Below are 16,818 nucleotides of genomic sequence, written 5' to 3' on the forward strand. Positions count from 1 at the left end.
AGATTCAAGATAAAGAGAGGTTGAGAGTGAGAGAGAGAGACAATGGGAGAAAATAACATTAACATTATCACAGGCAGCCATAAAGAATGCAGAAATTCAATTATTTCTCATGTATGCATTGTCAATAAATTGTCAGCAGAAAGATCTTCAGAATAAATGAAAAACAATTTAAGTTTTTGCTCTTTGGGATTTTAGCCAACTCTGTTTCCTTCTCTGTATTTTGCTGATGTCCCTATATTAGAAACAGGTGAAGAAAGGAAAACAATCTCAGTCAATTGTGTTTACTTAAAAAGCTGAACTGAATGGACTGTTTTCATCAAAGATCTGAAAAGGTTATTGACTTAGAAGAAAAAGTAAGAGCCAGTGAATTTAAAAATGTCTGTTATGTGTTCTCTGAAGTTGTGTGTTTTCCCGTTTTCTCCTAACTCTTCTTCCCCTCATTAAACTTATGTTTGTACTTCTTATCCCTATTCTTTTCTCTCTTCCTATTCTTTTCCAAATGCCATTTGGCATTTCCCACTCTCTTCTCTCCATATGGCTCTGTTCTTATTTCAGTCTCACTAGCTCCATGTTCCCTTATTAATATTATCTTCTTGTGTCTTTGTTAATTTTTTGACAGTCATGCCCATTCCATAACCTAATATATACTACGATCCTTTCTAACTCAAAGTGATTTTTTCAGCCAATATTTAGTAAACTATTGTTGGTAATGTTACTGAAACCATTTGTGGTCTGGGAGGTTATTGTATATTTTAGAAATTTAATGACTGTGATCTTTTTTCCTTCTGTTTTAAATTCTGTGACTCATAAAAAAAGAACATTCAACACAAAGTCTTTTAAATTGGATATAGTGAACAGTTTTTTTTTTGTCATTTTGTAAAACCCTATTAGATGAAATTGAGTATTATCTCTATATCTCTTTGTCTTTTGAATTTGGTTTTCCTGTCCAATGGACTTAATTGTGTTTCATTATATTAATGATGATGGTTTTCATTTCTGAAACTTTAATAATAATTTATATGTTCAGGAAGAGAGTGAATCACACAAGAGGAGATAACTAAGATTTAGGTAGAAGGGGGAGTCTTGGTTAAACAGGTGGGATAAATGGTACTTTGATGTAAAGATAGCTAGCTTTCTTCCATCTGGCTGATGGATGGTGATGTATTTCTCAGTGTAATACTATTAGTACAGTTGAACTGATTATTATGTGCAAGGAATGAAACATAAAACATGCATAATTTGATTTTGTGAAGGTGCTTAGTTTATCATTAATTTGTAATGCAGGAAGAAAAATTTTTCCACATTATTTTTTTAATATTTATTTAAATAAGGCTTTTAGGATTACTGACATTTTAGAATTCATTTCAGGATAACATTTATTCACAGTAATCAAATCTCCAGTAAATCAAATCAAATCAACTTAAAAACTCAATGTAGTCATCTCTTTTTTTATTCCTCTGTTAATGAGCCACATGTCCAAATTATACTGTGGTAAATGTCCATTTGTTTCCATTTAATTTATTTGTTTTTCATGTATTTTAGTGACATCTCTTCATTTCTCTTGCTATACTATACATCTTGACATCCAGAGATAGTCATTCAATACCGATATTATCATAAGCTTAATTATAGCACAGGCTGGCATTGATTTTAGCAGTAGTTCAGACTGGATAGATTTAGAAAATATGTGCTAATCACTTTGGTTTTATGATCTAAAACTAATCAGAACTGCTAAATGTTGATTAGCCTATCATTACCTAAAATGAAGAATAGTTTAATTTTATTATCAGAAACATTCACATTTCTGTTAGACCATTTTTTTCCAACCTATGTTTAATGGACAAAAACAAACAAAACAAATCTTTTTGGGATAAGGCAAGCCTTCAGTGTAGCCTGTGCTTCAAAAATGATACTAAGAAAGCTGATAATGTTTTTCAGATAGAGATATATTAGGTCATGAACATTTATGATAGTTCAGACCTTCCTTGAGCAATGTAAGAAAATTCAAGCTCTTAAAGATAATTGAAAGCAAGTTTTATGATCTAATAGTAAAAATAAATCACCAATTGGGTCTTAAATTTAGTTTTAGCTTCCTGGTTCAGTTGTATAAAATTTAGATGCATAGGTTTTAGAGGATTAGCCTCACCTTTACTATTCCCCATTTTAAAAGTTCCCAATAATTTCTTCACTTTGACTACTCGTACTTTACGTATTATAAACATTTTACTAGAAAGAGATGCTAAGTAGACAGTGGAAAAAGCTTTAAAAACTATTTCTAACCACTTAACAATGAAATCATTAGTGATAATTTTTAACCTATCCCTTCACTAAGCTTCTTGTGGACATCCATACTTACATATCACATGCAAAATTAACTTTAAATATCAAAAAAATTATTTACTTTTTGAGACATTCTTCAAGTATCATTACTCCATTATATATATACATTTTTTTAATTCATCATATGCAATTTCTCTCCTCAGCACACAACCAATAATATGAAATACATACCTTAAGTTGGCTTATAATATGAGCTAAGTTTGTTGATAGCTTGGCCAGTGGTAAAAATCTTAACATTTTTTAGAGATTCAATCACTCTAAATTGACAGGAAAAAAAGCATATTATAAACCCCTCATCATGTTTATTTTAACAATTTTGTTATTTCTTTTCTTTTGATACAAAGACAGATGCATTGGCAAGGCAATATATCAGAAACTTACAATGGTGTTGTTTTAAATTTATCAACAATTAGGGAAAATAAATTTTTAAAACACCCAATATTACAAGAATGTAATTGTTATATAAGGACCATCAGAGTTGGGACAGAGGGAAGGTGTAGTCTTTCATAGCAATGCACCTTACCATTCAGCCCAAAAGCTCTTAGGAACTGTTTCAAGCTATAGGTTCAGCACTAAAGGTCTTTAATATTAGAGAAGTAGCCAGACAAAAGACTCCCAAGATGGCAATATTTACCATTTATACACAACTATAGATATGAAATGGATTTGAATAGATTTTTATAATTCATCCAAAAAAAAGCATATGGTTTATTAGTAAGGGTACAGATCAGAGGCAACAAGGCGGCTAAGTGGTTGCAGAGCAAGAGTTGGAGTCAGGAGATACTGAGTTCAAATTTGGCCTCAGTCACTTCACAGCTGTGTGATCCTGGATAAATCATTTGACCCCCATTGTGTAATCCTTACTGTTATTCTGCCTTCAAACCAATACACAGTATTCATTCTAAGACAGAAGTTAAGAGTCAAGAAAAAAGAATACCGATCTCAGAGTCATAGAATCTGGATTCAAATATTGGTTTTGATTTAATAAGTATGTGACCCCAAGAAGTTACTTATGTCCCTCAGTAATATATAAACTGGGGGGGAATATTAATACTAGTGGTTTGTACCTCAAAGGGTTATTTGAAGAAAGCACTTCATACTTCTAGCTGATGTTTTCTACATAAATGCAAGTGATTAAGCAATCCTTATTGGCATCTATATGGAGGAGAGAGTACCTATGGTTATCATTTACAGCTCCCTTGCATCTTTTAGAAACTACCTTATGAGAGTAGTACTTATTTGGTAGACTAAAAATGTATCTAAAATATACTCTTGCTTTGAGTGAGAAGTATCCATACTTTTATAAATAACCCTTGGATGAACTGCTATACCACCTGAATGTAAACTTTTAGCATGATTGATTTTTATTTGGAAATCAACCTAATATGTACTTTAAAGAATTATTTATTTTCAACACTATTTTTTGAGTTCCAATTCTCTTTTGCTATGCCTTCCCTCACTCCCTGAGAAGGTAAGCAATATGATAGCATTTATACATATGACATCATGCAAAACATTTTCACATTAGCCATACTGCAAGAAAAATAAAGTGAAAAAAAATTCAATTTATACTCAGAGTCCATCAGTTCTCTCTCTTGAAGGGGGTAGCATTTTTATTGTAAGTCCTTCAGAATTGTCTTGGGTTATTGTATTGCTGATCATCCTTACAATATTGTTGTTACTGTTTACAATTATTTCCTGGTTCTGCTCACTTCAAACCTCCAGCTTTAGGTCATACTCAGAACTTCTCTAGTTTTATCAGACTTTCCAGGGCTTAGCAAAAACAGCCTTTCCTACTATGATAAGGTTTCCAAGTAGAACTATAATATATGGATATGTATATTTGTAAATTCATTTTATATCAGTGTACATATGCAATTATGTTTTTAAAAGTAATATCAATATTTTTATCATCTCATATAGAAAATGATGCTATAGAGCCGCATGTAAAAGAACAAAAGTTGTCATGAAGGATATGTTAAATTATTATTCTATAATTTTAGTCTATAATTGCTCTTATTACTTTACTTTATATTTAGTCTATAATCACACATATACATATTATTTCCTCTAATAAATACAAGCTTACTAAAGGCAGGAACTATACATTTTTTGATCCCTGGTGCCTAGAACCATTCCTGGCTCAAATATGATCAAATTAAATAATATTTTCAAATGAGATAATGTTTGTAAAAAAAAGCTTAGGACAGTTCCTGGCATATAGTAAGCACTTAATAATTTATTTCTCTCCCTCTCTATAACTAGCCCTCTCCCCCTCAACAACAAAAAACAAGCAACAACAACTTTGATTATATATAAGTACTAGTCATTATAAGTAGGAGGAAATTAAGTAATCAGAAAAAGGAAATTCCACATAGACCATTGAGTAACATTAAGAATAAGAAACCAAGTTTCCATTGATATTATAAGTATAAGCATATTATGAAACAATTGTTCAGATAGTATTTATTAATTAAAATTTTCATTTGGAGTAAAAATTGATTTAACTGAATTTGTTGAAGACTTAAAGAATGACTAACAAAAAACATGATTTTAATCTTTTTCTCACTGTAATAAAAATAAAAAATCTTTGTAAATAAGTCTTCCATGATCATTTTAAGAAACTAGAAGAAAATATTTGAACCCAGAAATTCAATTCAGGAAATATATGCTAATGGAGCTTTTCTGTCCTTTTCCACCTTTTCCACCACACAATGACCATAAAAGTGAAAGTAACTTGAGAGGGAACATCTATTTAGGAAACCCTGGACCCTCAGTTTGGCTTATCTTTGGACTCAAAGTTTTATTAGATGCTCTTTGATATAGAATTGAAAGGTTACCTCATGTTTCTTTAATTAATACATCATATAGCCAGAGTTCATTCAATTCATCAGCTATAAAATAGTCCAAGAGAAAACAATGTCATATGCACTTTTTACAAGGAGAATTGATATATCTTTTTGCATCTCCATTGTCATAGGGTCTTATAACCACAACTCTGTAAACATATACATGTACATTTCTAAAACTGGGATATTATTTAAAAGGAAGTAGCTTTGCCTGCTTAGTCATCTACAAATCCTTTTGTCTGAAAAAAAAAAGACATATGGGCTTATCATTTGAGAAAAAAGAGATATATAATATGGGCTTATCATTTGAGAAAAAAAACCTGCCAAAGTAAATCATCAGTCACTTGTAGGTAGGACTATTGTGTGAACAGAACAGAATGACAATATGTAGGTGTATTGGGCAATTTTTCAGATATGTGTCCACAGCATCAAGGATCCACTCATTGCCCCATAGGTTGCACGGTATTTTAATCTTCCTATATTTGTACCATACTTTCATTGTCTACCAGCAAATAATACTTGAATATGCCTATAAGTGGAATAAATGCATGTTGCTATCCACATCATATATAAAACTGATGATACCATAGAGCCAGGTGGGGCCTTTCTATTCAATAGTGTACTGGTCTGGGACAGGAATCATTCAAACCCATGAAGGTGGTTAATAGCAGAGAGAATAGATTCATTAGTCTCTGCAAGGCAGCACGTAGCCAAAAACAACAGCAGGTGTGACCATATGGCAATCAAAGTAAACTCAATTTTTTTTGCCACACTGCCTTCCAAGAGATAGTAAAACTCGGAATATTCTGAGAAAAGCAATTTACTTTGTATATTTAAAATTTCCCTCTTCATCCACTCAATTCAGACAAGGAACAAGCTTCTTATCCCTGCTGAACTTCTTGGCAGATGTTTTTGCTTTTTGAAGTTACAATACAATCTTAAGCCTATTGTACAAAACAAATTTTTCAAAGAATTCTCTTGAGAATGAAAATAATATTCTCAAGTGCAATGCCAATTTCATAATCAGCAGAAAGCCATTCAAAAAGTGAAGTTAGCATTTTTATTTCAGAATAAAACATTAGGTAAGCTCAGTAATACTCTCCCTAAATAAAAGCAATGGCTTATAAGTGTAGGGGTTTTATTTTATTTTAGTCAAACAGTTGGAATCCTGAAAAGATCTATTTTTAAAGTATAAAAACTCCCTACTTAGGTGAAAAAGATTACTCAATAAAAAATGAAATATTATACGAAGAATTCAGGACTTGTCTTCTTTTTTTAACTAATTGCTTATTTAGAAACTAGAGTACTTTTTTCCCTAAAATATTATAAAGCATGTATGTCATTCCAGTTAAAGGGATTTAGCCTATAATGCAGCTGAACTAAACCACCATTAGACTTGCATATTTCTTTGATTTACCTACATAATAGGCTGGGCTTTGAGGAAGTAGTCTTATAGCTTCTCTGTTTTTCAAAGGAATGATGGACATATGGAGGATACCCATTTAGCTTGTTGTGAGAAAGGAGCATAGTGGTAGCAGGCAGAATCAGAGAACATCATAGTTGGAAATGAACATGTAGGCTATCCTAGTATGATCATTACCTGAATTTTCCAATCTACAACACCCTGTACCCAAATGCTCACCAAGGACCTACTCAAAGTCTTCTAGAGATGAAAACTAATCTTAGAAGGCAACCCATTCTCGACTGTCATAATTTGAGCCTATGTTCAGCTCTGGTAGAAACAATGTATGAAATGTATGCAATGTTATATTGCTCTGAAGCCTCAGGCAGAACAAGACTATATCCCCTATTCCACATGATAGCTTTCCAATGCTTGAAAATAGCAATTTTGCACTCCAAATCCCCCAAGTCTTTTTCTTGTACGGGTTCAATAAATTCACTTCATAGGATCACAAATTTAGAGCTGGAAGGGACCTTAGAGATCATATAATCCAGAACACTCTTTTAGCAGATAACAAAACTAAAACTCTGGAAGGTTAAGTGATTTGCACAGGCTTTAAATATCAGAATCTGAGTTTTCTTATTATCACACTCAGCATACTTTCCACCCTACTACCTCTCCTTTCTTTGACCAATTTTCATTTTACTTTTTTTTTAGTCCTTTCACCATTTTTTCCTTCCCTGGTCACAATCTAACTTGCCGGTGTTATTCTAATAAGGCGTTTCCACAACTGAAACCAATATTCCAGTTGTGACCCAACCACATGTAGCTACATCTCCTCCTCCATAACTGTGGTGGTGGCTGGTTTCTCATTTGGCATGAGAAGAGATCAGATAGGGTATATCTTATTCTTAAGGACGTCTGGAGAAGAGGCAGGCAGCATGGCATAGTGGAAGAGAATTGGAGCTAAAGTCAGAGGATTAGGGTCCAAAGCATATTTTGATGGGACAGGTAAGTATTTCAGTTAATTGAGACACAGGCTGTATATGAGAGGTCCTGCATTCAAATTCAACCTCAGACACTTCCTAGATGTGTGACCCTGGGCGAGTCTCCTAAACATCCGTTGCCTAGCCCTTACCACTCTTCTGCCTTGAAACCAGTATTCAGTACTGATTTTAAGAAAGAAGCTAAGGGTTTAAAAAAACACATACCTTTCTGTCATTTACCAAATGTATGACATTTGGCATATCACTTAACCATTCAAGGCTTCATTTTTTTAGTTATTAAATGAGAAATTGAACCTAATGCATTGTAATCTCCCTCCAATCTCTAAATTTGTGACCCTAGAACCATTTTCTGGTTTAGATCTGTCATTCATATACAGAGAACTTTTATAAACCATAGCATCATGAAACCAGACTGGACCTTAATGATTATGTAGTCTAAAACTCTCATTTTGTAGATAAGGAAATTGAGACCCACAGAGGTGTTTGAAATTTAGGAAATTTCTGTATTTAGCTGTAGTACAAGAGAATATAGGCTGCCTAGTCTAAGCTATGCCTATTGGAAAATCAATCACTCTAGAAAAGTTGCTCAAAAATCCCTGTCTAGAAGCCTTTGTAAAACAAACAAGCAAGCACACACACACATAATTTTGGCTATTCACATAAACTTATGGCTGTCATCTTAAGAAGTAGTTTAATTTTTTTTCTTTCTAACTAGAATTATTAAGTTTCTGGTGACAAACCTGCTAGATCTATGCACACATAGAAGCATGTAAGCAGTAAGTTACTTAATAAATTGAATTTATAGGCGTCTTATTTTCACTATCATAGTGGGTTTGGAAGCAATGGAGTTTTTCAAATCTATTTTTTATAAGTAATTTATTTCAGAAATACAATCATTTATTGATTGAATAGAAACTAGATTCCTTTCTTAATTATTATTGTGTGATCTAAAAATATAACTTTCATATACTACCATAACACTGGGCTTTAGGGAAAAAAAACTTTTTTTTAGTTTTAAAATTACAGTACTGCTAAATACTTTTTTTTCTATTAAGCCCACTTGCCAGACTACTAATTAATGTTTACCATTGTAGTTGTTTACTCTTTTAATTATGCCTGCAAACATGACACAATTACTAATAATGCAATATATTATTATTTCTAGCATCATGTAATTTGCCAAAATTTACATTCATCTGTCTCATAACAAGATTCTTCCATTTTATCTTCCTGTCATCCTGAAAAATGAAAATGTAATTTCCCAGAGGCTTTAGAATTGGGGGTGTATTAAATGTAGCTGAAATTAAGTGATTAATAATTTAGTTTTAGGTCATGAATCAATTTCATGTGATGCTGAAGATCATTTGCAACCCTAGATGCATTAAGTGGCAACAATGCACTTTTTAGGTCTTAAAAGCTCTGAAAGGTTGACTGCCCAACCTAATTAAACTACAATCTTCTGATACCAAATTATTTCCTTTTGTACTGAATTTTCTCAGATCTTCTTGACAGGAAAATGTCACCCCACCTGACAGCTGATAGACAGGTTATAGAGTACCATAATTGGAGAGAAAAGGATAGCTTAAAGCTACAAGATTTAATGGCTGTGTGTTTGGCGTTTTTTGTTGTTGTTAAGGTTTCTATGACAGACACAAAGGGCCTTAGCAACTAGGCTCAGTACCCTTTTTTTCTTTGCTTCCTCTAGAGGTAATTATCTAACTCCATCAATAGTGCTGTCAGAAATTGGGCACATAATTCAGCATTTAAATGAACAAGCAATGTAATATTTCCTGTCTCCTGGTGGAATACTTTGCAGCTCACATTCTTCTCTGTCACTCGTTCACTCTTGATATATGTCCCATGTGTAGTCCTTGAATGCCTCCTGTCCCTTGTGTTTCATTACAGATGTTGGCTCCGGCTTGACACCTACTTCATTTGGAGCTTTATAGGACCAGCGACCTTGATAATTATGGTAAGAACTCCTAATTAACTACTCCATCTCCCAGGTCAAGAAAGAAAACTTTCATTATGCCTTTACTGTATATCTTTAATTTACATAGATTAATTTGGGGGAAAGCATGTACTTATTTGACCCCACCTTACTCAAGCAATTAAACACTCATTATAGGATACTCTTTGCATTATAAAATACTTGATCAAAACCTTTGGGAGAATAAAATATGCATCAGAAAAAGTGTGGCTAGCCATATGGGCTTTCAGAAAACTAGGCTGCAAAAGCAATTCTGGTCTAGGCACAGGAAAAAAAAGCTAGTTTGTATTTTGATCCAAGGATACTTTTCATTTCAGTGCTTTGAAGCATGACACAATTCAGAATTGTATCGCAAGTTTTAAAATCGTTTTCAATACTCTTTTGATGCACACATATAAATTCATATTCAATAAAACTATACTCAAAGTTTTGGAGAGAAGAAAATGAAATCCTTCTTTCTTCATTTCACATAGATTAAAGAAAAGTCAATGAGTTTCATAATTAATGGGATTTAACATCTCTAGAGTAAAAAGTAACATAGGAGGAAAAGAAATGATTCAAATTGAATGTCATTCTTTCTTATACCAATTATATGATTTCAATATTTCTAAAATCTTAATTTTAAATAGAAAATGCTTCTTTTATCATGAATAAAATTCTTTCATGTTATAGTATTTTGTAAGGAAAGGATGTCGCAGAGTTCATTGGGTAGGGGATGCCCTCTACTCATGCAGATGGGCAACTCATCTGCAAATTCAGTCTTACAGAGTTGCCTAATAGTTAAGTGACTTAAAATATACATGATCATAGAGTCAGGCTCTTTCAGAGGTAGGAATTGCATAAATAGGCCTTCTTAACTCCAGAATTAGACTTATATTAATTATTCTACAGTGCCTCCCATCAAATATTATACTGTTTGTGTTTATTCCATTTTAAAATAGCATTTCACTATCCAATTTGATGAGCAAAGTGTTAATCTTTATTTCAGAAAATGACCCTCCTGAACTCTTCCCAAAAAAGCTTATAATTGAACTAATTGTTTCTTTCCTCACTTAATAGTAGTGCCTAAATTGATGATGCTATATCATGATTGGAAATAACCCTTAGTTTGTGAAAGCTTTACCATAAGATTACAGATTTTTTGACATAGAGACCCAACAACAGGTTCACCTGACATGTGAGGACCAGTGCAGATTTCAATGATCATCTCATCCAAACCTCTCATTTTACAGATAGGGAAATTAAGACTCACAAAAGTATTTGAACATTGACAACTTCCTATATTTAGGAGAGGTATAACAAGGCTGGACCACAAAGTGATATTATTTTAGTATCAAAAAGTCATAAAAGACTGCCTAATATGACATAAAAAGCTTACATTCTGAATTAGTAGAAAGAATATTCATTCACACTGATGAAATCATTGATTGTTGAAGCAGAAAGTATAGAATAGTGATAAGTACAGAAACAACCAGAGCTCCTGACTTACACTATAGGGGAGTTAAAAGGAAAAGAGAAATCTAAACTGTGATTGCCTCTCTGAGCCACATTTTTCTGTGATAAAAGAAACTATAGAGAGATTTTAGGAATTTTAAAAATGCACATATGCATCATACTGAGCCTTCTGGATCTAATCATTTCAGGGATTGCATGTCTCTATAGCTCTAGATAAATTCTGCCTGAAACTAGAACCTAAGATAACTTTTAAAATGCTAGTATATCAACTGTTGTGGAGTTTGCTCAGGTTTTGAGTATTTAGACCCTTTGTGTAATGTAATATTGGAAAATTTAACCTATGACAATCATGTTGGGAATATCACCAGAGTACAGATTTGATAAAGAAACCGGTATTAACTTTTTTATTTTAAAGCCTATTCCATAGAGAAACAAAAGACCCATTACAGTCAATGTTTTTAATTTTCTACAACATAATTTGGATGCTTCTTTTGACATCAGGACTGGTTCTGTATTTCTGTGTAGTTGGCCCCATCGTGATACCTAACGCAGTGGTGTCCCAATTCCCCTAACTGGCTCTTTGCCTTGACTAAAATACTAGGTAATCATCTGTGATTCAATCTCTTTAAAACTAGTGAGAGCTAATTTCCCAGAGCAACTCATCTGTTACAGAGAGTAGTCTTACTACTTCTCCACTCCAGTTCTGCTACATAACACAACCTTTTATATTCCAGCTTAATGTAATCTTCCTTGGGATTGCTTTATATAAGATGTTTCATCATACGGCCATATTGAAACCTGAATCCGGCTGTCTTGATAACATCAAGTAAGTGATTTTTCCCTCCCTTTTCTTTGGTCTGCTTACATAGAACTGCTATTTTTTTGCCCTGAATAGTGTTATGTGCTTCAGTCTGAAAGGAAAGGGTAATGTATTGTCTTTATGGAATATTGCTGAAGCAGCTCATTCTGACTGAGAATAAGTGGAATGAAATTTTATCTTTGAAGCGACTTTCTTTGACTTCTAAATACTTATTTGTAGCAGTTATTTTTAGATTTATCTTTGTAAGCAAAACTAAGATAATTTTGATTTTATTTTAAATGCCAATGCATAAATTCTAAATAGTTTTTATTTTAATTGGTCATTTAGGGTTAATAACTGTACCCTTTGGGAAAAGAGAATGATTTGAGTTTATAATTAACTACAGTTATTTGGTACTTGCTATTTGATTTTTGTAGTAGTTCTCTTTGCATATCCACCTAGCCAAAATATATCATGCATTTATTAAATTTAATACATTTACTTTAAATGAATTTTGTTAAATTTCTCGATTGTCAGTGGGTCACTAAGTTTTAGAAATTAACCTTACCTTTAAGGGTGGTTCATATTCTGGAACATATTAGAACTATTGATAGTCTAATGTTAAATATCCCACATTAAAATATATGATTTCTTCACAAATACTAGATCAAAATTACCTTTTGAGGAATTGTCTTCAGATGTTCCTTAAGGCTCTGTAACCTAAACAGAACTCTTCCTTGCATTAGTAAACTATATTATGCTTCCTTCTTGCTCCCCAAAATATATGTATACACACATACTGGTGCAACAATCTACAATGACTTAAAAGTGGCATTGCCTAACTTCTCTCGCAAAGATATTGCATTATTTACAAACAAGGCCCTGTGCCTAAATCTACAAAGAACAGAAGAAATGAGTTCCTTACATCTTGGGGAGCTATAATTATGTTCTTATGTATCTGAGAAGGTATAAACGACACCCCCCCTCTCTCCCAAGGTCACTGTCCCCTCCTCTCAATCCTTTGTCTTTTGCTATTCTTTCCTCTTCCCACTATTGCTTTTCCCTATTATCTGCATGGTTCATGGACCACAGCAGGTATTTAAAAATTGCTTGCTGAATTGAATTGAGTATTTCCATATATCTCACTTCACCAAAGTTTGAAATGCTGGACAGGTAGGTGTTTGTAGCTCAAGGAAAAGAGTAAGGGTAGAATGAAAAGGGTAAAGTTGTTGGGGGCTGGCATAAGGGTTGTAACAAAGGAAAGTTTCCAAAATTTTTCCCCTCGCCTCTAGCACTGGCTAGATCACTTAACAATAGTCTTTTAGGTCTGCATAAGGATCTTAAAAATACTAAATAGACATGTAAAATAAAGAATAAAATGAAAAAGGATGACATTTTTAGCAGGGAAACTATTTCTTTTTGTAAGAATATACCTATGTCCTGAAAGGATACCAATCCTGTTTTTATATCCTATTTGCCTAGTAGATTTTGATTGTTTTTACATATTGAGAATAAATAATTTCTAAAGAATACATGTTTGCTTTTCATAGAATAATTACACATAACCCCAAATGAGAATAATTTTAAAGTTCACAAATATTTGGGCTGTCATGTGTTTATTGTTACCAGTTGGAAATATGGACAACCAGAAATATTTACTTTTCCACCCATTTCAACATCAAAAAATGTTGAGAATTCCTACATGATAGTAGTAATATCATAACATGCATTTATTGAGAAAATAGATATTTCTAGCCCTATTGCCACTTACCTGTTTCTCTTCCACTTTGGGAAGAGATTGAGATTGGTGGATCACTTAAACTAAGGGGGTACTAAGCTACAGAGGACTAAAACCATTCAGTGGTGAGACAGTGGGAGTAGAAGGCCACCAGACTGTATAAGGAGGGACAAACTGGCTCAGGTTAGAAATGGGAGTAGGTCAAAACTTCTGTGCTGGCCGGCAGTGGGCCTGGGGCAGGCATAGCTGTAAAACTTTCAGATAGGTAGCCTCATTCTCAAAAAAGAAATAGAAAAGTAAATATAGTGTTTATAGAGAGTAAAGCCTACTATGAATTTACAAATCTTTCCATGAAATTTCATTTTATTAATTGGTTGTTTTATATGTACTTTAAAACAGAAATATATGTATAGGTTATTCAGCTAAAATCAGAGGAAAATTAGGTGAATGTAATATCTCCCTGGTGATTTCAGCAAGCATAGGAAATGTTACTACAATAATCAGTGACATGTTAGTAAGATGGACATGAGATGATTTTAAGAGTGAAGAAATACTATATTAAAATTAGCATAAGTTTTCTGCTTTCTAGTATTGTTTCCTAATAAATCATGTCACTTCTTAATCATTATTAAGTAAATAAATATGGCATCTGGATGAAATTAAAAATATTGAATATACATGCATATATTTATGTGTGTACATATATATGTGTTGTACATATATATGTTATTTGCTGACATATATACTATAAATTAATCTATTACTTCAGTTGCTTTACTACAAAACAATGATTATCCTAGGAAAAGCAAGTTTGTTATTGAGATCATTAATATCCAAATTAAGATCTACATAAGTTATTCAGCAAACAAAATTAAATATTAAGAACAAATGGTGAATAGTAGAAGTACTTCTCTCCCCTATTGAGAATTCAGTAACTTTTTCTTACAGAAGAAAGTGTTTTCTAATTGATAAATTAATAGCAAATTATTTTCCAACAATGAAATTTATAACCTCTAATATTATGTGAGTATAAATTGCACATTTGTATTATGTGTGATTTTGAATTTAATTCAGGTGCTTTAAGTATTTGTGTTATTAGATTTAGTTTTGTTTTTAAAACTACCTGTCCTCATCAAGTCAAGAGAGCAAAGGAATTTAAGGAAAATTATAATTGGGTAAAGCTAGCAATTATTTGCCATGAGTAATCTTTTATACTTATTTTTACTACCTTTTAAAATTTGCCAACCAGCTATTCAGCAGGTTATTTCATTGATCTTATCATATTTTATAGGCACCTGGTACATCTGTGTCTGCATTGTATTACAATCATTAGAATTGGTTACATACACGTAAAATATTGTGTAGATGTTATTTAAAACACCTTATCTTTTCTAGTCTTGCTAAATAAAAATGATTCTTCTTATCTTATTGTTTTGCATAATATAAAATATTGTGTTATTTTAACTTCTATTTTACTTAACTTTTTTTAAAACTATCTAGTGTATTTGTTTTATAGTATTCACTGTGTTAAAAAATCAACTTGAATGTCTATTTTGCATAACAGTTTTAATCTGCTTTTTGCAATTTCTTTTGAAGAATGCATTCATGATAATACTCTTTGGACCAATTTAACAACAAAACACTTCCTCACTCTTTACTAATTAACTCTTATCTAGTGCAGTCACATCTTTTAAAATTTTAACTACATACTTAACTTTGGTGAAATGTTAAAATTATGGAATTTGAAAATAAATACTGGTTCTTAAAAAAATGACAGTCTGAACCAAAATCAGACATAAGGTTACGTATTTTAGAGCGTTGTATATTTTGTCAATTTTATTCATCTTCAAAAAATCATTGTTGAACAACAAAGCAATTGAGTTGAAACATAAAACTCATTTTATTTTTTAAAAATTAACTTTTATGAAGAAAAAAGAAGGAGCAAATGACCCCAAAAAACAAAATAACACAATTGGAAAAACTTGTATACAATCCTAGCAGTTTAGAAATATAAGCAGATTATGGCAGATCTTTAATAGCAGGCAAAGACATTTGAATTTACCAGTTCTGTAATGAGAAGACTGAGAATAGTTTTTAAGGACTTGAATTAAATGACAAGATTGAAGCCTTAGGAAAATTATTCTTGTAGTGGTATAAAGACAGTACTGGAAAAGAGAGATGGAAAAGTTAGGGAAAAGAGTTAGTACACTATTGCCATAGTTTAGGCATGTAGTGAAATAAGACCTTTTATTATCAGTCAATCATTTAATATTCTTTTAAGTCTTCTGTATGCCTAACACTGAGCTTTATAATGGTGGCAGCATTAGCAGGGAGTGAGGAACTGCATAAGAGTGATGTTCTGGGGGTGTAATTGAAAGGAATTAGCATCTGATTGGATGTGGGAGATAAAAAGGGGAGACTAGTTAAAGATAACACCCACTGTTCTGGAAATGGTAGACCTGGTTAATGCTGACATCTTCTTAATCATCAAGTAAAAGGAGGAATAGGTATTGAAATATTTGGTGTAAAGTACTGGTGGACCTATCCAGTTAAAAATGAACTCTAAGTTCTGGTTCTTCTGGTGTGGTTCTTCTGCTCATGAGAAATGTCAGAGCTAGAGATACAAATTTATGAATCAATTGTGTAAACATGACAATTGAAGTTGAGAGAGTGAGTACAGTGCCAAAGGAAAGAGTGTAAAAAAAAAACAAAGGAAAGAAAAGAAGACCCAGGAGAGAACCTTAGCAAACACCTCCATTAGAGAAAGGAGGTGGAGAAGAGGGAACAGAAGACCTTTGTTAGATCACTGTAATGAATCTTTGTTACTATTTTCCACTTGATTTGCTTAATATAAAGAGTATAAAGAGTTTGGTTTGGGGCTTACAATTTTTAAAAATAATAAAAGGTTTAAATGCCACTCTTCTCTTAACAATGTTGTGAAGCACATAGTATAGTAGTATTTTCTCATTTTTATTAAAATTTTTGCTTTTGTATTAATCAATTGGTCAATAAACACTCATTAAACACCCACTATATGCTAAGAACTGATCTAAGTTCTTTTTTTTTTTTAACCCTTACCTTCCTTCTTGGAGTCAATACTCTGTATTGGCTCCAAGGCAGAAGAGTGGTAAGGGCTAGGCAATGGGGGTCAAGTGACTTGCCCAGGGTCACACAGCTGGGAAGTGTCTGAGGCCAGATTTGAACCTAGGACCTCCCATCCCTAGGCCTGACTCTCAGT

General features: G+C 32.6%; 1 protein-coding gene across 12 annotated transcripts in view; it reads left to right on the forward strand.

Moving 5' to 3' along the window:
* ADGRL3 (adhesion G protein-coupled receptor L3) overlaps positions 1 to 16,818 on the forward strand; it is a 982,472-nt gene that overhangs the window by 875,434 nt on the left and 90,220 nt on the right. For all 12 annotated transcript variants that reach the window (XM_056802666.1, XM_056802677.1, XM_056802672.1 and 9 more), the window contains 2 exons: positions 9,504 to 9,570; positions 11,778 to 11,869. In XM_056802666.1, the coding sequence (XP_056658644.1) occupies positions 9,504 to 9,570; positions 11,778 to 11,869 (159 nt within the window). The remainder of the gene's footprint in view (positions 1 to 9,503; positions 9,571 to 11,777; positions 11,870 to 16,818) is intronic.

The sequence above is a fragment of the Monodelphis domestica genome, chromosome 6, assembly GCF_027887165.1.
Source record: "Monodelphis domestica isolate mMonDom1 chromosome 6, mMonDom1.pri, whole genome shotgun sequence".
NCBI lineage: Eukaryota > Metazoa > Chordata > Mammalia > Didelphimorphia > Didelphidae > Monodelphis > Monodelphis domestica.